The 27,395-nt window shown below is 41.4% G+C and overlaps 1 protein-coding gene across 2 annotated transcripts in view; it reads right to left on the bottom strand.

The window, feature by feature from the left end:
* palm3.L (paralemmin 3 L homeolog) overlaps positions 1–27,395 on the bottom strand; it is a 52,622-nt gene that overhangs the window by 8,965 nt on the left and 16,262 nt on the right. Inside the window, exons 2-3 of one of the 2 annotated variants that reach the window (XM_018250794.2) lie at positions 7,142–7,193; positions 6,530–6,610 (exon numbers count right to left, since the gene is read on the bottom strand). In XM_018250794.2, the coding sequence (XP_018106283.1) occupies positions 6,530–6,610; positions 7,142–7,186 (126 nt within the window). In that variant the 5' untranslated portion in view covers positions 7,187–7,193. 2 annotated transcript variants of the gene reach the window in all.

The following is a 27,395-nucleotide window of genomic DNA, read 5'->3' as shown; positions in this document are numbered from 1 at the left end:
TTTTACATTTACTTATTTTAAAGGTTTACTTATCCTTTAAACTTTACACACAAAAAAAAAAATGGAAAGCAGTTGAAGAAAGTCTTTCTTTCTGGGGATCGATCCGAAAACATCTGAACTGAAAAAAGTGTTTGGAAGGTGAATGACCCCTTTAAGATTACTCAACCATTGAAAGGATAAGTAAACCTTTAAAACAAGTGGATGTAAAATTGATGAGGTTGCTATTCTAAGCACTTTTATGATTTACATCTATTATTTATTTATTCCACGATATTAAGGGATACATGTACTGTTAATATAAATGAATTTTGTTACAACAGCGCCACCTGCTGGTCATTTTCCCACCAGTCTGACCACCAAGTAGTCAAGGAAGTTGTCAGGAGAAAGAAAGAGGCTGCTCTCATGTTCTTCTGCTTTTTAATTTTTTTCCTAAGCTGAAGAACATCAGAGCAGCCTCTTTCTTTCTACTGACAACTTCCTTGACTACTTGGTGGTCAGACTGGTGGGGAAAATGACCAGCAGGTGGCGCAGTTGTAACAAAATTATTTCATATTAACAGTACATGTATCCCTTAATAGCTTGGAATTAAAAAATAATAAATAATGAATGTACATTGCAAAATTGCTTAGAATAGCCCCCTCATCAATTTTACATTACTTATTTTTAAGGTTTACTTATCCTTTAATATGAATGAATTTTGTTACAACAGCACCACCTGCTGGTCATTTTCCCACCAGTCTGACCACCAAGTAGTCAAGGAAGTTTCAGGAGAAAGAAAGAGGCTGCTCTGATGTTCTTCTGCTTAGGAATAAAATTAGAAACCTTTCTCAAATCTTTCCTAAGCAGAAGAACATGAGAGCAGCCTCTTTCTTTCTCCTGACAACTTCCTTGACTACTTGGTGGTCAGACTGGTGGGAAAATGACCAGCAGGTGGTGCTGTTGTAACAAAATTCATTCATATTAAAGGATAAGTAAACCTTAAAAATAAGTAATGTAAAATTGATGAGGGGGCTATTCTAAGCAATTTTGCAATGTACATTCATTATTTATTATTTTTTAATTCCAAGCTATTAAGGGATACATGTACTGTTAATATGAAATAATTTTGTTACAACTGCGCCACCTGCTGGTCATTTTCCCCACCAGTCTGACCACCAAGTAGTCAAGGAAGTTGTCAGTAGAAAGAAAGAGGCTGCTCTGATGTTCTTCAGCTTAGGAAAAAATTAAAAACTTTTCTCAAACTTTTCCTAAGCAGAAGAACATCAGAGCAGCCTCTTTCTTTCTCCTGACAACTTCCTTGACTACTTGGTGGTCAGACTGGTGGGAAAATGACCAGCAGGTGGTGCTGTTGTAACAAAATTCATAAATATTAACAGTACATGTATCTTTTAATTACTAATTAAAATAAATAAAAAATTAATGTACATTGCAACGTGCTTAGAATAGCCCCCTCATCAATTTTACTGTACATTCACTTATTTTTAAGGTTTACTTATCCTTTAACAGTACATGTATCCTTGGAATTACAAAATAATAAATAATGAATGTACATCGCAAAAGTGCTTAGAATAACCCCCTCACCAATTTTACATTCACTTATTTTTAAGGTTTATTTATCCTTTACGTATCAATGTAGCATCTTTGGTGTCTGTCTCAATAGCATAGTGTAATGCCATAGATTATACAGTCCAGTGTCAGACTGGGACACCAGGGGCCCACCAAAAAACCTTAGACCTGGGGCCCACCAAAAGTTTTTATACCGGGGGCCACCCTCAGTACTATTTTCTTCCTCTCCTCACTCAACCTCTATTCTCTTGGTCTCTTTTCTTTACATACTATAATCTATTATTCCATCTATTTAGCCTCTTTGTTCTCATAGAAATAGGGAATAACCATGAAATAGGCCAAATGTTTAGCAGCAGGAGGGTCCACTGACACCTGGGCCCACCGGGACTTTTCCTGGTATCCCGGTGGGCCAGTCCGACACTGATACAGTCCCAGGATGTCTCAGGAAAGGAAACTTCGGGCAACTTCGGCCAGTGATTCGCCTGCTAATGACCTTGTAGGGACAGATTTTTGGCCTGTGTATTTCAGCCCCCGGCTAGCACTAGCCTTATGGTTAACTCAGTCTATATTTACCCCAGTAATAAAAGTGAGACCGCCCTATGCTCACGCCTGAGAATGTTGTCTCTGCTATCAAAACCACTTTCACTGTGTAGGGCGCAGGCCTGAAGCTTATCTGAGGCTCCTGCTGGAAACAATGGGCCCGAAACGCAATGGTCAGAGTCTGTGTGTGCAACCGACAATTGCTTTAGCGATAAGCAAAGTCTTCTGAATAAAAGCCTCAAACCAGAAGTTTCACTATCCGTCTGGGGCTGTAGATGAGGTCCTTCTCCCCAGATTTGTCCTTTTACTGATCCCGGTGCTCCACATACACAGAGCTTCTCATTCTGAGACATTGTATAAGCACTGAAAGGCCTTTTGACCACCGATGTTATTAGTTGCCACCTTTTCTGGAAAAAAATACCGGCCTTCCTATATTCTTGCCGTTTTTTCCTATTAATAACATTGGCATCAAGCATCATTTTTACCGACCAGGCCAGAAAAATACCGGCCAGGTGGCAACCCTAACTGTTATCCATGGGAGGTCAAAATACACTGTGTTTGCTCATATCTAGACTAGTATGCTCCCCCAAAACTTTGCTCATAGTCTGTAATGAGAGTTACCATAAAACTATGGCAGCATAGATATTCCCCTGTACCAGGTTTGCCACCTTTCAAAAGACCAGATTATGTAATCTACAGGTGCTCCATAGAGCCAAAAAAGAATGGACACACGGCCCCTCCTACTGGTCTCTTGTGGCCGAGATCTACAGTGGAGTGGCGGTCCTTTTTAAGACCAATAAGGTAACAGTCAAACGGGTGATTGAGGTAGAGATGGGCAGATGTATGGTCTTGGACGGGCAGAATCTTCGCCTTATTAATGTGTATGGCCCTCAGACACTGAAGGCGAGGAGGGAGCTGTTTAGCAGGATCAAGCCCTTTCTTTTTACAGCCCAGCCGATAGTGTTTGGCGGTGACTTTAACACCGTGACTAGGCCTATGGATAGGGGAGGTGCCGCAGGTCGGCTGGGCTACGATAGCATCTTCCTTAATAGCATGGTTATGCACATTCACCACTTCCATAACCGCACGGGTTTCACCTTTTTTAGAGGAACGTGTAGGAGTAGGATAGACAGGTTTTTTGTTAAGCAGGACTTCATAGTGTCTCCTCCTGAGGTGACAGCTGTGGAGTTCTCTGATCACTGTATGGTAGGAGTGTCCTTGAATGTCTCAGAGTCCCCTCCGAGGGGAAGGGGTCTTTGGCACCTGAATTCGGCCCTCCTGGGGGAGGAGTGTGTAAATCAGTCCTTCAGGGATTTCTTTCAGGCTCAAGAATCCTTGTTAGATTTCTGCAACACTAAGGCAGAGTGGTGGGAGATGGTCAAAAAGAGGGCAGCAGGAGTCTTTCGAGGCCTAGCTAACGAAATACAAATTGATAAAGAACACGCCTACCAAGCTCTCAGGAGAAAGTTAGACAGATTGGTGTCTGATGGTGGCCAAGGTGGGGAAGTTGCCAGGGTCCGTGCCCTCATGAAGGAGTATCAGTATGACAGGTACTCTTCCCTGGTTTTGGAGAGGGACTACGGGAAGCACCACTCGCCTGACCCTTTCCAAAACTGTAGGGAAGTGTTTTCCCGCAAGTCCATTCATGGCTTCCAAAATGAGGCTGGGGTGCTAGAGACTGGATCTCTGTCTCCTGGGAAGGTCTCCGCTTATGCAGACGATGTCACAGTAGTCGTGTCTAGTGGGGAGGAGGCAGAGAGTGTGGCAAGTATGCTAAGGGACTATGAAAGGGCCTACAGGTCCTTGATTAACCAGAATAAGTGTGAAACTTTCTTGATGGGGAAGGGAGATCCTGCCTTCAGTCTCCCGGGTGTCTTCCCAGTGGCCCAGCCCAAAATTAAAATTCTTGGCATTGAATTCGATCATGGTGATTACGCCAGACAAAACTGGGAGGGCAAATTGGAAACCGCAACTGTTCTGGTGAAACAGTGGAAAGGGTTGAATTATACCCTCAGAGAAAGGGTGGATCTCATCAAAACCTACATACAAAGTAACTCCAGCACACGTAACAAGCTCAAGGGATTGCTCCCGTGTTTAATGTCAATCCAACAATACAACGTTTCGGGGGCGTGCCCCTTCGTCGTTTTGCCTAATCGTCTCATCAAAACCTACCTGATTCCAATCTTTCTCTATCTCAGCCACGTGTGCCTTTTTCCAGAGGCTTTCTATGTTAAGATCAAAGGTCTCTTATTCCAACTGTTATGGGGGAATAAGACAAACCTCATCAAAAGGAATGTTACCTACCTACAAAGGAAGGAGGGGGGTCTCGGTATGGTGAACCCCGTTGTGTTCTTTGTGAACACCTTTATTAAGTACAACTATAACAACCTCCTTTTTGGAGAAGCCTCCTTTGGGTCCTTCCTTATCTTGAGTGCTGGCAGAGAGGCGGCTTGGTAAAGAGCGTGCGTGCTCCTCGTGACGCTCTCCCGCCTTATGTTGTAGTGAGTCTGAAGGTGATGAGGTGGTGGTGTGTGTCTGTTGGGGAGATCAGGGCTTCTCCCAGAAGGGAGATTGAGGGGAGAGTCTTGGGTTCCTACTTTCATGCATCACTGGCCCTGAAGGACTGTCCAGACGAAGTGTTGAGATCAGGGCTCTCTTTAATCAACTCCCCAAGGGTCCCCCCGAAGTTTAAGGACGTCGCCTGGCACTCCTTCCATGGGAAGCTCTATGTTAATGACAATCTGAAGTACAGAAGCACCGATGACCATGATTGCCCGCGGGAGGAATGTTCTGGGGAAGTGGAGACAATGGACCACTTTTTACTTCAGTGCCCCTTTAACATAGATGTCTACAAACAAGTCTCTGCTGCCTTGGGCATTCCTTGCCTCTCTGGTTGTAGTTACCAGGAGTGGGCCATGGGACATTCAAGCGACACAGGGGTTATGATTTGGGCACTCTTTTTTTTAGTCAGCTCTGTTGTCTGCTTTTACACCTGGAGTGCACGGTGCAAGGTTTCTCTGAGGTGTGAAGTCCTCCCCTGTCCAGTGGTGGTGGAAATGATTCTGGAGGAGCTCGGGAAGATACGTTCTTTGGAGAGACAAAGGATGGATGAAGCAAGGTGGAAGGGTCTATAGAGGGGCATTGAGTTTGACCCACCATGAGTCACTTGCTCATCCTGATGTCTCTTTGGTGTGTGGGTCTTTTCACCCCCGTAGATTTTTGCCATTTTCTATTTTTCTGAAAGGGCTCATACAGTTTTAGGTGAGTAGCCCAATCTTTTTGCCTTCCTGGAGTCAGTGTGTTTGTTTTGTTATGATTAGAGTGGCAGTCAGACTGTGCCACTTGTTTTGCTTGAAGTTGAACTGCAATGTGACTATTTATATACAGAATACAACTGTATAATGTAAATAGCTTTATTCTGTAAATATGTTTTTATTGAAAATGTATATATGACATTTATTTGGAATGCTATTTTATTAGTTTTTTTGTATCAGGATGCAAGACTATAATAAAGAAAAAAATGTCCCCTGTACTAAGCACAATTCAGTAGGAACAGTCCCATAAAACTATGGCAGCATAGGTATTCCCTGTACTAAGCACAATTCAGCAGGAACAGCCCCCTAAGTTTGCTCATAGTCTGTACAGAGGAGATCCCATAAAACTATGGCAGCATAGGTATTCCCTGTACTAAGCACAATTCAGCAGGAACAGTCCCTAAGTTTGCTCATAGTCTGTACAGAGAGATCCCATAAAACTATGGCAGCATAGGTATTCCCTGTACTAAGCACAATTCAGCAGGAACAGTCCCCTAAGTTTACTCATAGTCTGTACAGAGAGATCCCATAAAACTATGGCAGCATAGGTATTCCCTGTACTAAGCACAATTCAGCAGGAACAGTCCCCTAAGTTTGCTCATAGTCTGTACAGAGAGATACAATAAAACTATGGCAGCATAGGTATTCCCCTGTACTAAGCACAATTCAGCAGGAACAGCCCCTATAGCTATCTCTCATAATTTGTATAAAGAGATACAATCAAACTCTGGCCCTTTTATAATAAGGACCCAAGGCAAATTCCCTCTCTGCACTGCCCTAAAAAATGCCCAGCAGGTAAATGGGAGGGTAACGATGTGTTCTGCACTGTTATTTTGTAAACAACAGAATTCCCACCTGTTTCTGGGAAAGAATGATTGAGCAAATTCAAGTATAACACACAGCACACGGGTCAGTCTGTTAGTACACATAACGAGTGGATTTTGTATATTTCACAATTTCCACACTAAAATCTGCTCTGTGTGTGCATATTCCATACATGTCAGTGCACACACACACACATACAAGCAGCTAATTCTCCACTGGTGAACTGAAGGTTCTGACTACTGAAACCAGCTGAGAGTAGATGCACGGGATGCCAGCATTGTTACCTTTAGTTGCTGTAGGCTCATCCTCTTTTGTTCCAGCTCCCTCTGAATTCGCTCCACCTCCGACAGAATATTGCGCCTTTCCTAACCGAGAAACAGCAGCATAAGTCCCTGCAGAGATCTCCTTCTCCCAACAGTTCCCTCTCCCTATATTGTACCGGTGTCCTTCTGTATATTAGAGTGCAAGCTCTGCAGGGCAGGATTCCCTTCTCCCAATGGTTCCCTCTCCGGTATTGTATCTGTGTCTCTCTGTATATTAGAGTGTAAGCTCTGCAGGGCAGGATTCCCTTCTCCCAATGGCTACCTCTCCCTGTATTGTATCTATGTCCTTCTGTATATTAGAGTGTACGCTCTGCAGGGCAGGATTCCCTTCTTCCAATGGTTCCCTCTCCCTGTATTGTATCTGTGTCCCTCTGTATATCAGAGTGTAAGCTCTGCATGACAGTATTTATTTCTCCCTGTATTGTATCTGTGTCCCTCTGTATATTAGAGTGTAAGCTCTGCAGGGCAGGATCCACTTCTCCCAATTGTTCCCTCTCCCTGTATTGTATCTGTGTCCCTCTGTATATTAGATTGTAAGCTCTGCTCTACCCCCCCCCTATTTTGTATACATACCGTGATTTCATGAAGGCGCCTGCTGAATGTCTGACTCTCCCCCATGCTGACACTGGAAAGACAAAATATTTGCGGTTTAGGAGACAGATCCATAATATGCTGCACTATAAACCCCACTGTACATTTTGTAGCACATAGTAATGCCAGTATTTAGCTTCAGGAAAGTCACAGACCAGTTCATTCAATTGGCTTGGCTTAAGGGAGGGGTTCCCAAACTTTGGGTCGGCCACCCTTGTATAATTGCTGTAGCCTTGTTATGAACTAATGGGGGCTAAGGACATCTCTGTTCTGCTATAAAGCAACTATATAGTGTATAGCTGAGCTCATAGTATATAGTATATAACTGAGCTAACAGTATACAGTATATAGCTGAGCTGACAGTTTATAGTATATAGCTGAGCTGACAGTATACAGTATATAATTTATAGCTGAGCTGACAGTATACAGTATATAGCTGAACTGACAGTATACAGTATACAGCTGAGCTGACAGTATACAGTATATAACTGAACTGACAGTATACAGTATATAGCTGAGCTCACAGTATATAATATATATAGCTGAGCTCCAGCTGGCCTACATGCGCCTGTGTGAGTACAGCCCCATTGAAAAAAACTGAATGCGTCTATTCCTGCGCTCCCCTGCGGCTGAACGCATAAAAACGGAACGCAGGGGAGCGCAGCTTCAAACGCTCGTCTGTAAGAGCCCGTAGAAATCTGTACAGAGTCAGAACAGACAGAACAAGTAATGCAGTTAACCAGGCAAAACCTGCTGCTGGAAATCACAAGTGCCAATCAGTTCAGATTCAGAAGGCAGAATTCCTTTCTGGAAGGTCACACCATTCAGACTGTCTCAGTGCCAGTATTATGTGCCTTTTGTTTGTATAGCAGAATAAAGGGTTAATGGTGTGTTGCAGTTAGAGGTCAGGTGATCCGGCACAGCCTATACACCTGAGGAATGTGGGACACACACTGCTTATTTGACCTTGGAGCACAAGGCCTGATATATATATATATATATATATATATATATATATATACACACACACACACATACACACACACATATATATACACACACACATATACACACACACATATACACACACACATATATACACACACAGACACATGTGCAGGCACAGCGCTTTCTCATACTGACCAATCAGGCTCAGCAGGTTTTATCTACATAATCATGAAAGCACGGAGCATCAAGGAAGCATCTATTCGTTAAAATTTATTGAGCATAGTTAAAATCCAAAACAGCATTCCACAGACATATTATGGGCTGCCCTCTCTACGCGTTTCGTGGCTTCCCGCCACTTCATCAGCCATCACCCATCCTCCTTAAAGGAGAAGTCAACTGTTTAAGAAAAAAACCCGTACCCCCCAACACACAGAGCAGTGTCGGACTGGCCCGGAGGGACACCAGGAAAAAAACTCCTCGTAGGATTTGGCCGAATACCAAACCAAATCCGAATCCTAATTTGCATATGCAAATTAGGGGTGGGAAGGGAAAAACCTTTTTACTTCCTTGTTTTGTGACAAAAAGTCACGCGATTTCCCTCTCCGCCCCTAATTTGCATATGCACATTACGATTCGGGTTCGGTTCGGCAGGACAAAAGGATTTGGCCTAAAACTAATCCTGCTGAAAAAGGCCGAATCCTGGCCGAATCCCAAACCGAATCCTGGATTCGGTGCATCCCTACTTCTTCCGGCGCTTCTGCAATTTTTGTGAGTTTCTCCATTTGCGCAGTTGTCGGAAACGGGCAAATTGCGCCAACTGCGCATACGCCAACACGCCGACCTCCCACTTAGCTTGCCGAAGACCCGGAAGATGGCTGCGTGGAACTTCAATGTCAGAATCTGTGTATAAAGTATGGGGCATTTCCCGGGGGGAGGGAGGGCAGTTAGGTTGGACGGTGGGGGGGGGTCACTGTGGGGTGGGGGGTACAGGTTTTTTTCTTAAAGGGTTGACCTCTCCTATAAATAAAGGGAAAAAGAACATCCTCCCCCATAAAACCATTATTAACCCTATACTCGTGTCTGGGGCATGGCACGAGTGCTAACCTTTCCTAAGTGCTAAAATTTCTCAAGTGCTTAGAAATGACAGTTAAACAAGACAGTTCCATGGAACTAACTCCTATCTCTTCTCATTCCTACAGGTAATTCTGCTATATCCACATACTGCCATATCCATATACTGCAACTGTTTATTCTGGTAATTCTGCTATATCCACATACTGCCATATCCATATACTGCAACTGTTTATTCTGGTAATTCTGCTATATCCACATACTGCCATATCCATATACTGCAACTGTTTATTCTGGTAATTCTGCTATATCCCTACTTGTATTTGTTAACCCCAATAACTTTTGTCTGTCAGGCCTATTCTACTTTAGTTCTTTGACAAATATCTAAAGCACACATCTGTGTCCCCTCCTCAGTGAACAAGAGATATTTTTATAGCCCCAAACCTGGTTCTGGTGTCTGTAAAACTCTGCCCTTTGCTAGCTATTTAATTGATTAATTGATTAATTAGGCTCTGGTTTTCCCAATCAGCTACATATAAATTCAGACCCAGTATTGGGGATGGCACTCGTGTCTGGGGCATGGCACGAGTGCTAACCTTTCCTAAGTGCTAAAATTTCTCAAGTGCTTAGAAATGACAGTTAAACAAGACAGTTCCATGGAACTAACTCCTATCTCTTCTCATTCCTACAGGTAATTCTGCTATATCCACATACTGCCATATCCATATACTGCAACTGTTTATTCTGGTAATTCTGCTATATCCACATACTGCCATATCCATATACTGCAACTGTTTATTCTGGTAATTCTGCTATATCCACATACTGCCATATCCATATACTGCAACTGTTTATTCTGGTAATTCTGCTATATCCACATACTGCCATATCCATATACTGCAACTGTTTATTCTGGTAATTCTGCTATATCCACATACTGCCATATCCATATACTGCAACTGTTTATTCTGGTAATTCTGCTATATCCACATACTGCCATATCCATATACTGCAACTGTTTATTCTGGTAATTCTGCTATATCCACATACTGCCATATCCATATACTGCAACTGTTTATTCTGGTAATTCTGCTATATCCACATACTGCCATATCCATATACTGCAACTGTTTATTCTGGTAATTCTGCTATATCCCTACTTGTATTTGTTAACCCAATAACTTTTGTCTGTCAGGCCTATTCTACTTTAGTTCTTTGACAAATATCTAAAGCACACATCTGTGTCCCCTCCTCAGTGAACAAGAGATATTTTTATAGCCCCAAACCTGGTTCTGGTGTCTGTAAAACTCTGCCCTTTGCTAGCTATTTAATTGATTAATTGATTAATTAGGCTCTGGTTTTCCCAATCAGCTACATATAAATTCAGACCCAGTATTGGGGATGGCACTCGTGTCTGGGGCATGGCACGAGTGCTAACCTTTCCTAAGTGCTAAAATTTCTCAAGTGCTTAGAAATGACAGTTAAACAAGACAGTTCCATGGAACTAACTCCTATCTCTTCTCATTCCTACAGGTAATTCTGCTATATCCACATACTGCCATATCCATATACTGCAACTGTTTATTCTGGTAATTCTGCTATATCCCTACTTGTATTTGTTAACCCCAATAACTTTTGTCTGTCAGGCCTATTCTACTTTAGTTCTTTGACAAATATCTAAAGCACACATCTGTGTCCCCTCCTCAGTGAACAAGAGATATTTTTATAGCCCCAAACCTGGTTCTGGTGTCTGTAAAACTCTGCCCTTTGCTAGCTATTTAATTGATTAATTGATTAATTAGGCTCTGGTTTTCCCAATCAGCTACATATAAATTCAGACCCAGTATTGGGGGATGGCACTCGTGTCTGGGGCATGGCACGAGTGCTAACCTTTCCTAAGTGCTAAAATTTCTCAAGTGCTTAGAAATGACAGTTAAACAAGACAGTTCCATGGAACTAACTCCTATCTCTTCTCATTCCTACAGGTAATTCTGCTATATCCACATACTGCCATATCCATATACTGCAACTGTTTATTCTGGTAATTCTGCTATATCCACATACTGCCATATCCATATACTGCAACTGTTTATTCTGGTAATTCTGCTATATCCCTACTTGTATTTGTTAACCCCAATAACTTTTGTCTGTCAGGCCTATTCTACTTTAGTTCTTTGACAAATATCTAAAGCACACATCTGTGTCCCCTCCTCAGTGAACAAGAGATATTTTTATAGCCCCAAACCTGGTTCTGGTGTCTGTAAAACTCTGCCCTTTGCTAGCTATTTAATTGATTAATTGATTAATTAGGCTCTGGTTTTCCCAATCAGCTACATATAAATTCAGACCCAGTATTGGGGATGGCACTCGTGTCTGGGGCATGGCACGAGTGCTAACCTTTCCTAAGTGCTAAAATTTCTCAAGTGCTTAGAAATGACAGTTAAACAAGACAGTTCCATGGAACTAACTCCTATCTCTTCTCATTCCTACAGGTAATTCTGCTATATCCACATACTGCCATATCCATATACTGCAACTGTTTATTCTGGTAATTCTGCTATATCCACATACTGCCATATCCATATACTGCAACTGTTTATTCTGGTAATTCTGCTATATCCACATACTGCCATATCCATATACTGCAACTGTTTATTCTGGTAATTCTGCTATATCCCTACTTGTATTTGTTAACCCCAATAACTTTTGTCTGTCAGGCCTATTCTACTTTAGTTCTTTGACAAATATCTAAAGCACACATCTGTGTCCCCTCCTCAGTGAACAAGAGATATTTTTATAGCCCCAAACCTGGTTCTGGTGTCTGTAAAACTCTTGCCCTTTGCTAGCTATTTAATTGATTAATTGATTAATTAGGCTCTGGTTTTCCCAATCAGCTACATATAAATTCAGACCCAGTATTGGGGATGGCACTCGTGTCTGGGGGCATGGCACGAGTGCTAACCTTTCCTAAGTGCTAAAATTTCTCAAGTGCTTAGAAATGACAGTTAAACAAGACAGTTCCATGGAACTAACTCCTATCTCTTCTCATTCCTACAGGTAATTCTGCTATATCCACATACTGCCATATCCATATACTGCAACTGTTTATTCTGGTAATTCTGCTATATCCACATACTGCCATATCCATATACTGCAACTGTTTATTCTGGTAATTCTGCTATATCCACATACTGCCATATCCATATACTGCAACTGTTTATTCTGGTAATTCTGCTATATCCCTACTTGTATTTGTTAACCCCAATAACTTTTGTCTGTCAGGCCTATTCTACTTTAGTTCTTTGACAAATATCTAAAGCACACATCTGTGTCCCCTCCTCAGTGAACAAGAGATATTTTTATAGCCCCCAAACCTGGTTCTGGTGTCTGTAAAACTCTGCCCTTTGCTAGCTATTTAATTGATTAATTGATTAATTAGGCTCTGGTTTTCCCAATCAGCTACATATAAATTCAGACCCAGTATTGGGGATGGCACTCGTGTCTGGGGCATGGCACGAGTGCTAACCTTTCCTAAGTGCTAAAATTTCTCAAGTGCTTAGAAATGACAGTTAACAAGACAGTTCCATGGAACTAACTCCTATCTCTTCTCATTCCTACAGGTAATTCTGCTATATCCACATACTGCCATATCCATATACTGCAACTGTTTATTCTGGTAATTCTGCTATAATCCCTACTTGTATTTGTTAACACCCAATAACTTTTGTCTGTCAGGCCTATTCTACTTTAGTTCTTTGACAAATATCTAAAGCACACATCTGTGTCCCCTCCTCAGTGAACAAGAGATATTTTTATAGCCCCAAACCTGGTTCTGGTGTCTGTAAAACTCTGCCCTTTGCTAGCTATTTAATTGATTAATTGATTAATTAGGCTCTGGTTTTCCCAATCAGCTACATATAAATTCAGACCCAGTATTGGGGATGGCACTCGTGTCTGGGGCATGGCACGAGTGCTAACCTTTCCTAAGTGCTAAAATTTCTCAAGTGCTTAGAAATGACAGTTAAAACAAGACAGTTCCATGGAACTAACTCCTATCTCTTCTCATTCCTACAGGTAATTCTGCTATATCCACATACTGCCATATCCATATACTGCAACTGTTTATTCTGGTAATTCTGCTATATCCACATACTGCCATATCCATATACTGCAACTGTTTATTCTGGTAATTCCTGCTATATCCCTACTTGTATTTGTTAACCCCATAACTTTTGTCTGTCAGGCCTATTCTACTTTAGTTCTTTGACAAATATCTAAAGCACACATCTGTGTCCCCTCCTCAGTGAACAAGAGATATTTTTATAGCCCCAAACCTGGTTCTGGTGTCTGTAAAACTCTGCCCTTTGCTAGCTATTTAATTGATTAATTGATTAATTAGGCTCTGGTTTTCCCAATCAGCTACATATAATTCAGACCCAGTATTGGGGATGGCACTCGTGTCTGGGGCATGGCACGAGTGCTAACCTTTCCTAAGTGCTAAAATTTCTCAAGTGCTTAGAAATGACAGTTAAACAAGGACAGTTCCATGGAACTAACTCCTATCTCTTCTCATTCCTACAGGTAATTCTGCTATATCCACATACTGCCATATCCATATACTGCAAACTGTTATTCTGGTAATTCTGCTATATCCACATACTGCCATATCCATATACTGCAACTGTTTATTCTGGTAATTCTGCTATATCCACATACTGCCATATCCATATACTGCAACTGTTTATTCTGGTAATTCTGCTATATCCCTACTTGTATTTGTTAACCCCAATAACTTTTGTCTGTCAGGCCTATTCTACTTTAGTTCTTTGACAAATATCTAAAGCACACATCTGTGTCCCCTCCTCAGTGAACAAGAGATATTTTTATAGCCCCAAACCTGGTTCTGGTGTCTGTAAAACTCTGCCCTTTGCTAGCTATTTAATTGATTAATTGATTAATTAGGCTCTGGTTTTCCCAATCAGCTACATATAAATTCAGACCCAGTATTGGGGATGGCACTCGTGTCTGGGGCATGGCACGAGTGCTAACCTTTCCTAAGTGCTAAAATTTCTCAAGTGCTTAGAAATGACAGTTAAACAAGACAGTTCCATGGAACTAACTCCTATCTCTTCTCATTCCTACAGGTAATTCTGCTATATCCACATACTGCCATCCTATACTGCAACTGTTTATTCTGGTAATTCTGCTATATCCACTACTGCCATAATCATATACTGCAACTGTTTATTCTGGTAATTCTGCTATATCCCTACTTGTATTTGTTAACCCCCAATAACTTTTGTCTGTCAGGCCTATTCTACTTTAGTTCTTTGACAAATATCTAAAGCACACATCTGTGTCCCCTCCTCAGTGAACAAGAGATATTTTTATAGCCCCAAACCTGGTTCTGGTGTCTGTAAAACTCTGCCCTTTGCTAGCTATTTAATTGATTAATTGATTAATTAGGCTCTGGTTTTCCCAATCAGCTACATATAAATTCAGACCCAGTATTGGGGATGGCACTCGTGTCTGGGGCATGGCACGAGTGCTAACCTTTCCTAAGTGCTAAAATTTCTCAAGTGCTTAGAAATGGACAGTTAAACAAGACAGTTCCATGGAACTAACTCCTATCTCTTCTCATTCCTACAGGTAATTCGCTATATCCACATACTGGCCATATCGCATATACTGCAAACTGTTTATTCTGGTAATTCTGCTATATCCACATATGCCATATCCATATACTGGCAACTGGACTGTTTATTCTGGGTAATTCTGCTATTCCACCTACTGCCATACTCCCATATACTGCAACTGTTTTATTCTGGGTAATTCTGCTATAATCCTAACTTGATTTTGTTAACCCCAAATAAACTTATTGTCGGTCAGGCCTATTCTAACTTTAGTCTCTTTGACAAATATCTAAAGCACCATCCTGTGTCCCCTCCTCCAGTGAACAGAGATATTTTTCTATACGCCCCAAACCTGGTTTCTGGATGTCTGTAAAACTCTGACCGCATTCGCTTAGCTATTTACATTGATTAATTCGATTAACCTTAGGCTCTGGTTTCCCAATCAGCTACACTATAAATTCAGACCCAGTATTGGGGATGGCACTTCGTGTCTGGGGCATGGCACGAGTGCTAACCTTTCCTAAGTGCTAAAATTTCTCAAGTGCTTAGAAATGACAGTTAAACAAGACAGTTCCATGGAACTAACTCCTATCTCTTCTCATTCCTACAGGTAATTCTGCTATATCCACATACTGCCATATCCATATACTGCAACTGTTTATTCTGGTAATTCTGCTATATCCACATACTGCCATATCCATATACTGCAACTGTTTATTCTGGTAATTCTGCTATATCCACATACTGCCATATCCATATACTGCAACTGTTTATTCTGGTAATTCTGCTATATCCCTACTTGTATTTGTTAACCCCAATAACTTTTGTCTGTCAGGCCTATTCTACTTTAGTTCTTTGACAAATATCTAAAGCACACATCTGTGTCCCCTCCTCAGTGAACAAGAGATATTTTTATAGCCCCAAACCTGGTTCTGGTGTCTGTAAAACTCTGCCCTTTGCTAGCTATTTAATTGATTAATTGATTAATTAGGCTCTGGTTTCCCATCAGCTACATATAAATTCAGACCCAGTATTGGGGATGGCACTCGTGTCTGGGGCATGGCACGAGTGCTAACCTTTCCTAAGTGCTAAAATTTCTCAAGTGCTTAGAAATGACAGTTAAACAAGACAGTTCCATGGAACTAACTCCTATCTCTTCTCATTCCTACAGGTAATTCTGCTATATCCACATACTGCCATATCCATATACTGCAACTGTTTATTCTGGTAATTCTGCTATATCCCTACTTGTATTTGTTAACCCCAATAACTTTTGTCTGTCAGGCCTATTCTACTTTAGTTCTTTGACAAATATCTAAAGCACACATCTGTGTCCCCTCCTCAGTGAACAAGAGATATTTTTATAGCCCCAAACCTGGTTCTGGTGTCTGTAAAACTCTGCCCTTTGCTAGCTATTTAATTGATTAATTGATTAATTAGGCTCTGGTTTTCCCAATCAGCTACATATAAATTCAGACCCAGTATTGGGGATGGCACTCGTGTCTGGGGCATGGCACGAGTGCTAACCTTTCCTAAGTGCTAAAATTTCTCAAGTGCTTAGAAATGACAGTTAAACAAGACAGTTCCATGGAACTAACTCCTATCTCTTCTCATTCCTACAGGTAATTCTGCTATATCCACATACTGCCATATCCATATACTGCAACTGTTTATTCTGGTAATTCTGCTATATCCACATACTGCCATATCCATATACTGCAACTGTTTATTCTGGTAATTCTGCTATATCCACATACTGCCATATCCATATACTGCAACTGTTTATTCTGGTAATTCTGCTATATCCACATACTGCCATATCCATATACTTGCAACTGTTTATTCTGGTAATTCTGCTATATCCCTACTTGTATTTGTTAACCCCAATAACTTTTGTCTGTCAGGCCTATTCTACTTTAGTTCTTTGACAAATATCTAAAGCACACATCTGTGTCCCCTCCTCAGTGAACAAGAGATATTTTATAGCCCCAAACCTGGTTCTGGTGTCTGTAAAACTCTGCCCTTTGCTAGCTATTTAATTGATTAATTGATTAATTAGGCTCTGGTTTTCCCAATCAGCTACATATAAATTCAGACCCAGTATTGGGGATGGCACTCGTGTCTGGGGCATGGCACGAGTGCTAACCTTTCCTAAGTGCTAAAATTTCTCAAGTGCTTAGAAATGACAGTTAAACAAGACAGTTCCATGGAACTAACTCCTATCTCTTCTCATTCCTACAGGTAATTCTGCTATATCCACATACTGCCATATCCATATACTGCAACTGTTTATTCTGGTAATTCTGCTATATCCACATACTGCCATATCCATATACTGCAACTGTTTATTCTGGTAATTCTGCTATATCCACATACTGCCATATCCATATACTGCAACTGTTTATTCTGGTAATTCTGCTATATCCACATACTGCCATATCCATATACTGCAACTGTTTATTCTGGTAATTCTGCTATATCCCTACTTGTATTTGTTAACCCCAATAACTTTTGTCTGTCAGGCCTATTCTACTTTAGTTCTTTGACAAATATCTAAAGCACACATCTGTGTCCCCTCCTCAGTGAACAAGAGATATTTTTATAGCCCCAAACCTGGTTCTGGTGTCTGTAAAACTCTGCCCTTTGCTAGCTATTTAATTGATTAATTGATTAATTAGGCTCTGGTTTTCCCAATCAGCTACATATAAATTCAGACCCAGTATTGGGGATGGCACTCGTGTCTGGGGCATGGCACGAGTGCTAACCTTTCCTAAGTGCTAAAATTTCTCAAGTGCTTAGAAATGACAGTTAAACAAGACAGTTCCATGGAACTAACTCCTATCTCTTCTCATTCCTACAGGTAATTCTGCTATATCCACATACTGCCATATCCATATACTGCAACTGTTTATTCTGGTAATTCTGCTATATCCACATACTGCCATATCCATATACTGCAACTGTTTATTCTGGTAATTCTGCTATATCCCTACTTGTATTTGTTAACCCCAATAACTTTTGTCTGTCAGGCCTATTCTACTTTAGTTCTTTGACAAATATCTAAAGCACACATCTGTGTCCCCTCCTCAGTGAACAAGAGATATTTTTATAGCCCCAAACCTGGTTCTGGTGTCTGTAAAACTCTGCCCTTTGCTAGCTATTTAATTGATTAATTGATTAATTAGGCTCTGGTTTTCCCAATCAGCTACATATAAATTCAGACCCAGTATTGGGGATGGCACTCGTGTCTGGGGCATGGCACGAGTGCTAACCTTTCCTAAGTGCTAAAATTTCTCAAGTGCTTAGAAATGACAGTTAAACAAGACAGTTCCATGGAACTAACTCCTATCTCTTCTCATTCCTACAGGTAATTCTGCTATATCCACATACTGCCATATCCATATACTGCAACTGTTTATTCTGGTAATTCTGCTATATCCACATACTGCCATATCCATATACTGCAACTGTTTATTCTGGTAATTCTGCTATATCCACATACTGCCATATCCATATACTGCAACTGTTTATTCTGGTAATTCTGCTATATCCCTACTTGTATTTGTTAACCCCAATAACTTTTGTCTGTCAGGCCTATTCTACTTTAGTTCTTTGACAAATATCTAAAGCACACATCTGTGTCCCCTCCTCAGTGAACAAGAGATATTTTTATAGCCCCAAACCTGGTTCTGGTGTCTGTAAAACTCTGCCCTTTGCTAGCTATTTAATTGATTAATTGATTAATTAGGCTCTGGTTTTCCCAATCAGCTACATATAAATTCAGACCCAGTATTGGGGATGGCACTCGTGTCTGGGGCATGGCACGAGTGCTAACCTTTCCTAAGTGCTAAAATTTCTCAAGTGCTTAGAAATGACAGTTAAACAAGACAGTTCCATGGAACTAACTCCTATCTCTTCTCATTCCTACAGGTAATTCTGCTATATCCACATACTGCCATATCCATATACTGCAACTGTTTATTCTGGTAATTCTGCTATATCCACATACTGCCATATCCATATACTGCAACTGTTTATTCTGGTAATTCTGCTATATCCCTACTTGTATTTGTTAACCCCAATAACTTTTGTCTGTCAGGCCTATTCTACTTTAGTTCTTTGACAAATATCTAAAGCACACATCTGTGTCCCCTCCTCAGTGAACAAGAGATATTTTTATAGCCCCAAACCTGGTTCTGGTGTCTGTAAAACTCTGCCCTTTGCTAGCTATTTAATTGATTAATTGATTAATTAGGCTCTGGTTTTCCCAATCAGCTACATATAAATTCAGACCCAGTATTGGGGATGGCACTCGTGTCTGGGGCATGGCACGAGTGCTAACCTTTCCTAAGTGCTAAAATTTCTCAAGTGCTTAGAAATGACAGTTAAACAAGACAGTTCCATGGAACTAACTCCTATCTCTTCTCATTCCTACAGGTAATTCTGCTATATCCACATACTGCCATATCCATATACTGCAACTGTTTATTCTGGTAATTCTGCTATATCCACATACTGCCATATCCATATACTGCAACTGTTTATTCTGGTAATTCTGCTATATCCACATACTGCCATATCCATATACTGCAACTGTTTATTCTGGTAATTCTGCTATATCCCTACTTGTATTTGTTAACCCCAATAACTTTTGTCTGTCAGGCCTATTCTACTTTAGTTCTTTGACAAATATCTAAAGCACACATCTGTGTCCCCTCCTCAGTGAACAAGAGATATTTTTATAGCCCCAAACCTGGTTCTGGTGTCTGTAAAACTCTGCCCTTTGCTAGCTATTTAATTGATTAATTGATTAATTAGGCTCTGGTTTTCCCAATCAGCTACATATAAATTCAGACCCAGTATTGGGGATGGCACTCGTGTCTGGGGCATGGCACGAGTGCTAACCTTTCCTAAGTGCTAAAATTTCTCAAGTGCTTAGAAATGACAGTTAAACAAGACAGTTCCATGGAACTAACTCCTATCTCTTCTCATTCCTACAGGTAATTCTGCTATATCCACATACTGCCATATCCATATACTGCAACTGTTTATTCTGGTAATTCTGCTATATCCACATACTGCCATATCCATATACTGCAACTGTTTATTCTGGTAATTCTGCTATATCCCTACTTGTATTTGTTAACCCCAATAACTTTTGTCTGTCAGGCCTATTCTACTTTAGTTCTTTGACAAATATCTAAAGCACACATCTGTGTCCCCTCCTCAGTGAACAAGAGATATTTTTATAGCCCCAAACCTGGTTCTGGTGTCTGTAAAACTCTGCCCTTTGCTAGCTATTTAATTGATTAATTGATTAATTAGGCTCTGGTTTTCCCAATCAGCTACATATAAATTCAGACCCAGTATTGGGGATGGCACTCGTGTCTGGGGCATGGCACGAGTGCTAACCTTTCCTAAGTGCTAAAATTTCTCAAGTGCTTAGAAATGACAGTTAAACAAGACAGTTCCATGGAACTAACTCCTATCTCTTCTCATTCCTACAGGTAATTCTGCTATATCCACATACTGCCATATCCATATACTGCAACTGTTTATTCTGGTAATTCTGCTATATCCACATACTGCCATATCCATATACTGCAACTGTTTATTCTGGTAATTCTGCTATATCCACATACTGCCATATCCATATACTGCAACTGTTTATTCTGGTAATTCTGCTATATCCCTACTTGTATTTGTTAACCCCAATAACTTTTGTCTGTCAGGCCTATTCTACTTTAGTTCTTTGACAAATATCTAAAGCACACATCTGTGTCCCCTCCTCAGTGAACAAGAGATATTTTTATAGCCCCAAACCTGGTTCTGGTGTCTGTAAAACTCTGCCCTTTGCTAGCTATTTAATTGATTAATTGATTAATTAGGCTCTGGTTTTCCCAATCAGCTACATATAAATTCAGACCCAGTATTGGGGATGGCACTCGTGTCTGGGGCATGGCACGAGTGCTAACCTTTCCTAAGTGCTAAAATTTCTCAAGTGCTTAGAAATGACAGTTAAACAAGACAGTTCCATGGAACTAACTCCTATCTCTTCTCATTCCTACAGGTAATTCTGCTATATCCACATACTGCCATATCCATATACTGCAACTGTTTATTCTGGTAATTCTGCTATATCCACATACTGCCATATCCATATACTGCAACTGTTTATTCTGGTAATTCTGCTATATCCACATACTGCCATATCCATATACTGCAACTGTTTATTCTGGTAATTCTGCTATATCCCTACTTGTATTTGTTAACCCCAATAACTTTTGTCTGTCAGGCCTATTCTACTTTAGTTCTTTGACAAATATCTAAAGCACACATCTGTGTCCCCTCCTCAGTGAACAAGAGATATTTTTATAGCCCCAAACCTGGTTCTGGTGTCTGTAAAACTCTGCCCTTTGCTAGCTATTTAATTGATTAATTGATTAATTAGGCTCTGGTTTTCCCAATCAGCTACATATAAATTCAGACCCAGTATTGGGGATGGCACTCGTGTCTGGGGCATGGCACGAGTGCTAACCTTTCCTAAGTGCTAAAATTTCTCAAGTGCTTAGAAATGACAGTTAAACAAGACAGTTCGACAAGGCATTGACAAGGCAAAAGGAACCGGATTCCCCTGCAATCAACAGTGAACCATCTGGGATAAGAAGAAAACAGATTTGTTTGTACCTGCTAGTTTGTAACTTCTTACTCCAAACATGCTCTATCCTGCATTTCTCCTCCTTTCACTCTCATGCTTCATAAAACATTTTTCACTACCTCCTCCGGCAAGTCCCACTTCTATACAAATCTCAGCCTCTCTTCTCTCCTCTCCTTCCCTCTCCACACATGAAGTCTATAAAGTACTCTGTTTAGCTATTCCACAAAACTCCTCCTTTTCATACAAACGAAGGACTTATAAATCCCACTCACACTTAGTCTTTCTTTCCTTTCTATTGCTGGCAGCTGGGGACATTTCCCCAAACCCTGGCCCTTACCCCATCCCAGTTATATCACGACCACGAGCTCCTTCTCTCCGGAGCAAATTCCAACAGTACAGAACACTTACTCCTATACCCAAAAACCCAGTTAATCTTTCCTTTGCTCTCTGGAATGCTAGATCTGTCTGCAACAAGCTCACCGCTATACACGACCATTTCATTGCAAATTCCTTTAACCTACTCGCACTTACTGAAACCTGGCTTTCTCCTACTGACACCGCCTCACCTGCTGCCCTGTCCTATGGGGGCCTACACCTTACTCATACTCCCAGACCTGGTAACAGACCTGGAGGTGGGGTAGGTTTGCTTCTCTCTCCCCGCTGTACTTTTAAAGTTCTTCCACCTGTTCCCTCTTTATCATTCTCCTCATTTGAGGCTCACTGCATTAGGCTCTTTTCTCCGGTTTCACTCTGCATTGCTGTTATATATCGACCACCAGGACCAACTGCACAATTTCTGGACAACTTTGCTGCCTGGCTTCCTTACTTTCTTTCATCTAACATACCATCCATCATATTAGGTGACTTTAATATACCCGTTAACAACATTAACAACTCTTCTGTCTCTAAACTTCTTTCACTAACCTCCTCCCTAGGCTTATCTTTGTGCTCAGACTCCCCCTCTCACTCCAATGGTAATGCTCTGGATCTCATATTTACCAGACTCTGTTCAACCACCAATTTTACTAACTCACCATTTCCCCTCTCTGATCACAATATGCTCACATTTCAACTCTCACTAATTCCCTCCTCACCCCCTGCTATTCCCCAAACACGTACTTACCGTGACTTGCAAGCTATAGACGTGTCACATCTCTCTTCTTCCTTTGACTCTCTTCACTCTAATATCTCAGCCATCTCATGTCCTAATGTGGCTACCTCTGTCTACTATAGTACTCTCACCACTGCCCTAAATGAGCTTGCTCCTATAAAAACTAAACGTTCTAGACCCAAACCACTTCAACCTTGGCATACTGCTCATACAAAAGCGCTCCAAAGACACTCACGTGCACTTGAGCGTCGCTGGCGCAAATCCCGTTCAGAATCAGACTTTTGGAGCTACAAATCTGCCCTGCGCTCCTTTAACACCAGCCTCTTCCAAGCCAAACAAACATACTTTACTTCACTCATTAACTCCCTTTCTAAAAAACCAGCACAACTTTTCTCCACCTTTAACACTCTCCTTTCCCCTTCTCCACCCCCTCCATGCACATCTGTCTCTGCTCAAGATATTGCTGAGCACTTCAAAAACAAAATTGACACTATCAGAAGGGACATTACACTACTCAACCCCCCTAGACTTCCACCACCCTCCCTCCACACTCCTCAGTCCCTCCTGTGCTCCTTCACCCCTGTCACTGATGAGGAAGTCTCAAAGCTTCTGGCCTCTTCTCACCTTACCACCTGCCCGCTTGATCCAATTCCCTCAAAACTTCTCCGCAATACCAATCCTTGTCTAATCAAAGCCTTAACTCACCTATTTAATCTTTCCCTCTCAACTGGACTGTTTCCTTCTCAACTAAAACATGCTCTTGTCACCCCCATTCTGAAAAAACCCTCTCTTGATCCCTCCAATCTTGACAACCTCCGACCTATCTCTCTGCTACCTTTCATCTCTAAACTACTTGAGCGCCTAGTCTACAACCGACTTACCTCATTCCTCTCTGACAATAACCTGCTGGACCCCCTACAATCTGGTTTTAAGCCACAACACTCCACGGAAACTGCCCTGACTCGACTGACTAATGACCTTTTAACCGCTAAAGCCAACAATCACTTCTCACTACTAATACTGCTTGATCTCTCAGCCGCATTTGACACTGTAGATCACCCTCTCCTCCTCCAGTCCCTCCAGTCACTTGGCCTTCGTGACACAGCCCTGTCCTGGTTCTCTTCTTACATCACCAATCGTTCCTTCAGTGTCTCCTACAATGGAGTAGCATCTTCTCCCCTACCTCTTTCTGTTGGAGTTCCCCAAGGCTCTGTCCTGGGACCATTACTATTCTCCCTCTATACTTCCTCCCTTGGCAAATTAATAAATTCTTATGGTTTCCACTACCACCTCTATGCTGATGATACTCAGATCTATCTCTCATCTCCTGATCTCAACCCAGAACTCCTAACTCGCGTCTCCTCCTGCCTGTCCGCTATCTCTACCTGGATGTCACAACGCTACCTTAAATTAAACCTCTCTAAAACTGAAATGGTTCTCTTTCCTCCAACTAACACCAGTAGCATCCCCGAAGTATCCATCATAGTTAACAATTCCACTATCACCCCATCTCCCCAGGCCCGGTGCCTTGGGGTTATCCTAGATTCTGCCCTGTCATTCACTCCTCATATCCAGTCACTTATTAAATCTTGTCACTTCCACCTAAGGAACATATCCAAAATACGATCATTTATCACCCAAGACGCTGCCAAAATTCTTATTCACTCTCTCATCATATCGCGTCTAGACTACTGTAACTCTCTTTTAATTGGCCTCCCCCTCCAGAGACTGTCACCTCTCCAGTCCATAATGAACACTGCTGCGAGGCTCATACACCTCAGCAACCGCTCCTCCTCTGCCTCGCCATTCTGTCAATCCCTGCACTGGCTTCCATTACCTTTCAGAATCAAATTCAAATTAATGACACTGACTTTCAAAGCACTTCAAAACTCTGCCCCACCCTACATCTCTGAACTCATCTCTATATACTCACCCACTCGCTTACTACGCTCTTCTACTGACCTGCTACTCAACTCTTCTCTCATTACCTCCTCACATGCTCGCATTCAAGACTTTGCAAGGGCTGCACCCCTCCTCTGGAACGCTCTCCCACGGTCTGTCCGACTTTCTCCCAACCTTTCTACTTTCAAGAAATCTCTGAAAACGCACTTCTTTCGAGAAGCCTACCCTCACTCTGCTTAACTACCAAACGCAATACCACATTTCTCACCCACTTAATTCGATCTTGCCCACTCCCACACCTTGTGTATTACTCCCTTCCCTTTAGACTGTATGCCTATGCATAGGGCCTTCCTCACCTTTTTGTACCTGTATTGACTGTGATGTTTGTTACTCCATATATTCTATGTATGTAATTCATGTGATGTTGTTGTATAATCACATTTACTTTACAGTGCTACGCAATATGTTAGCGCTATATAAATACATGTTAATAATAATAATAATAATAATACGAGGGATCCTTAACCATTCCCAATACAAAGTAGAGCATGCTACATTGTGTGAATAAGCAACAAACGATGACTTACATTTGACACATTAGTAGCAAACCGCCTTAACCCAAGTAGAAAAGCTCCCAAGATACTTTCAGATGTAGCATGTAGCAGAATTAAATATGAAATATGAAACCCTAAAAAGGAACAGACACTTAAGGTGGCCATACATGGAGAAATCCGCTCGTTAGGTGATGTCGCCAAACGAGCGGATCTCTCCCCGATATTCCCACCTTGAGGTGGGCGATATCGGACTGATCCGATCATGGGTCCTAGGGCCCAATGATCGGATCATAACGTTGGGTAAACGGGCGGTTGGATTGAGGGAGGACCGTATCAACGAACAGATGCGGTCCGCGATCCGACGGGATTTTTAGTCCCGTCCGATCGACCTCTGGCCGACTTGCAGCCAGATATCAATCAGGGAAGCCCATAAGCTGCCGACTCGCTCTGTCTGCAGCTTTTATCGGCCCGCTCATGTATGGCCACCTTAATAAATGAAAAATCCAAATAAAGAAAAGAAAAATGGGAAGGAAAATGATGTATAAGCAGGGTATTCCACATCAATCACCTGACTACTCCGATGGCAGGTTAAAAAAAAGCACGAGACCTCCCATTCCCTATTCACAGCCCCATAAATTTCCTTAGTTTTCAAATGATAAATCCAATAAGCTTCTCTCATCAATAGTTTTCGGTCTCGATCACCTTTCCTTATGTCAGACTTCAGTTCATCAATAATCTGGAACTGTATCCTCATGACCCCCTCATGTTTATCCTGCACATGCTTCACTATAGATGATCTAGAACCCTTCCTTCTAAGAGATGAGACCTGTTCCAAAATACTTGTTTTCCCCACATATTGGGTTTCATCTACCTTATTAGCCCTAATAAAAGAGGTACAAAAAGCTAACCACGCCCATTTTATAGTCACACCCCCTAATTACCATGTCCGTTTTTGGAAAATGTTTCAGGTTATGAAAGTTTGAACACATTTCTGGCAGTTTTAGTACAATGTTTTAAACAGTTTTTCTAATGAAAGTGAATTGCCCTTTAAGCTGTGAGTCTTAGTTCTCCCAAGAGACCTGCTTGTCTTGAATCGTGACAATGGTATCTTTGCTTATCTTAAATTGTTACAAATGTATCCAAGTGCAGCTGCTCAGTGTTCTCAGTGCTCTCTGCCAAAAAGTATCTTATTTTAATTGTTTCAGAAACTTTGTATTTTTTTCCGGTGTCAGTGCAGGAGATAATTGGGACATTTCAGTAAGAAACCCGGGACTGCGGACTGAGCTGTCAAAATTGGGACTGTCCCACAGAAAACGGGACAGTTGGGAGGTATGACAAACCAATAAAAGCTGCAGACTTGGTCCTTCCAGACTGAGTAGACAGCTTATTGGTCCATGCATTGGGGTTTGCTTGACTCATATTTATTTTATTATTAATATATACCTGTATAGTGTGTGCAAAAGCTTACAGTCCCACACACACTATGATCAGTGCATCATGTATAGCCTCACACTTGATGGGGCTTAGAGTTCTGTGTGGGATAAATCATGTCAAACAAATAGAGGTTTTGGTAAGAGAAGTAACGGTTAAATCAGGATATACCGGTAGCAGTGGATGTTACTCTGTGCTACAAACCACACAGGATGTTACAGTCATAATAAAGTCACATGTTACTGAAACTAAAGGGAGGACTCTAGATGCCAAAGAATTTATAATATAAGTATGGACTTTGGAAGCAGCTCCTACATCAGCATATGTGAACATTCCACTGCCATCCTCTGTAAGTCTGATAGCTGGGAACGACCACTGTCACCAGTACTATTTGCATGATTTTATAGGAGAAAGAAAGCCACATAAACGAACTCCTCAATGACTTCCAATAGCCTTATAGTTTACAGTAGGGGTACATTATCCCTTATAATACATGAGTGATACTCAGAGTTCCCTGTATAACTCAGCCTGCAGTCTTGTGTCTTTATATGGTCACAGAACAACCCCTCAGTGACTTCTAATATCCTTATCATTTACAGTAGGGGGTACATTATCCCTTATAATACATGAGTGATACTCAGAGTTCCCTGTATAACTCAGCCTGCAGCCTTGTGCCTTTATATGGTCACAGAACAACCCCTCAGTGACTTCTAATATCCTTATCATTTACAGTAGGGGGTACATTATCCCTTATAATACATGAGTGATACTCAGCGTTCCCTGTATAACTCAGCCTGCAGCCTTGTGCCTTTATATGGTCACAGAACAACCCCTCAGTGACTTCTAATATCCTTATCATTTACAGTAGGGGGTACATTACCCCTTATAATACATGAGTGATACTCAGAGTTCCCTGTATAACTCAGCC

The sequence above is a fragment of the Xenopus laevis genome, chromosome 3L (genome assembly GCF_017654675.1).
Source record: "Xenopus laevis strain J_2021 chromosome 3L, Xenopus_laevis_v10.1, whole genome shotgun sequence".
Taxonomy (NCBI): domain Eukaryota; kingdom Metazoa; phylum Chordata; class Amphibia; order Anura; family Pipidae; genus Xenopus; species Xenopus laevis.
Note: the sequence above shows the minus strand (reverse complement) of the source record. Positions and strands in the feature narration are given on the sequence as shown.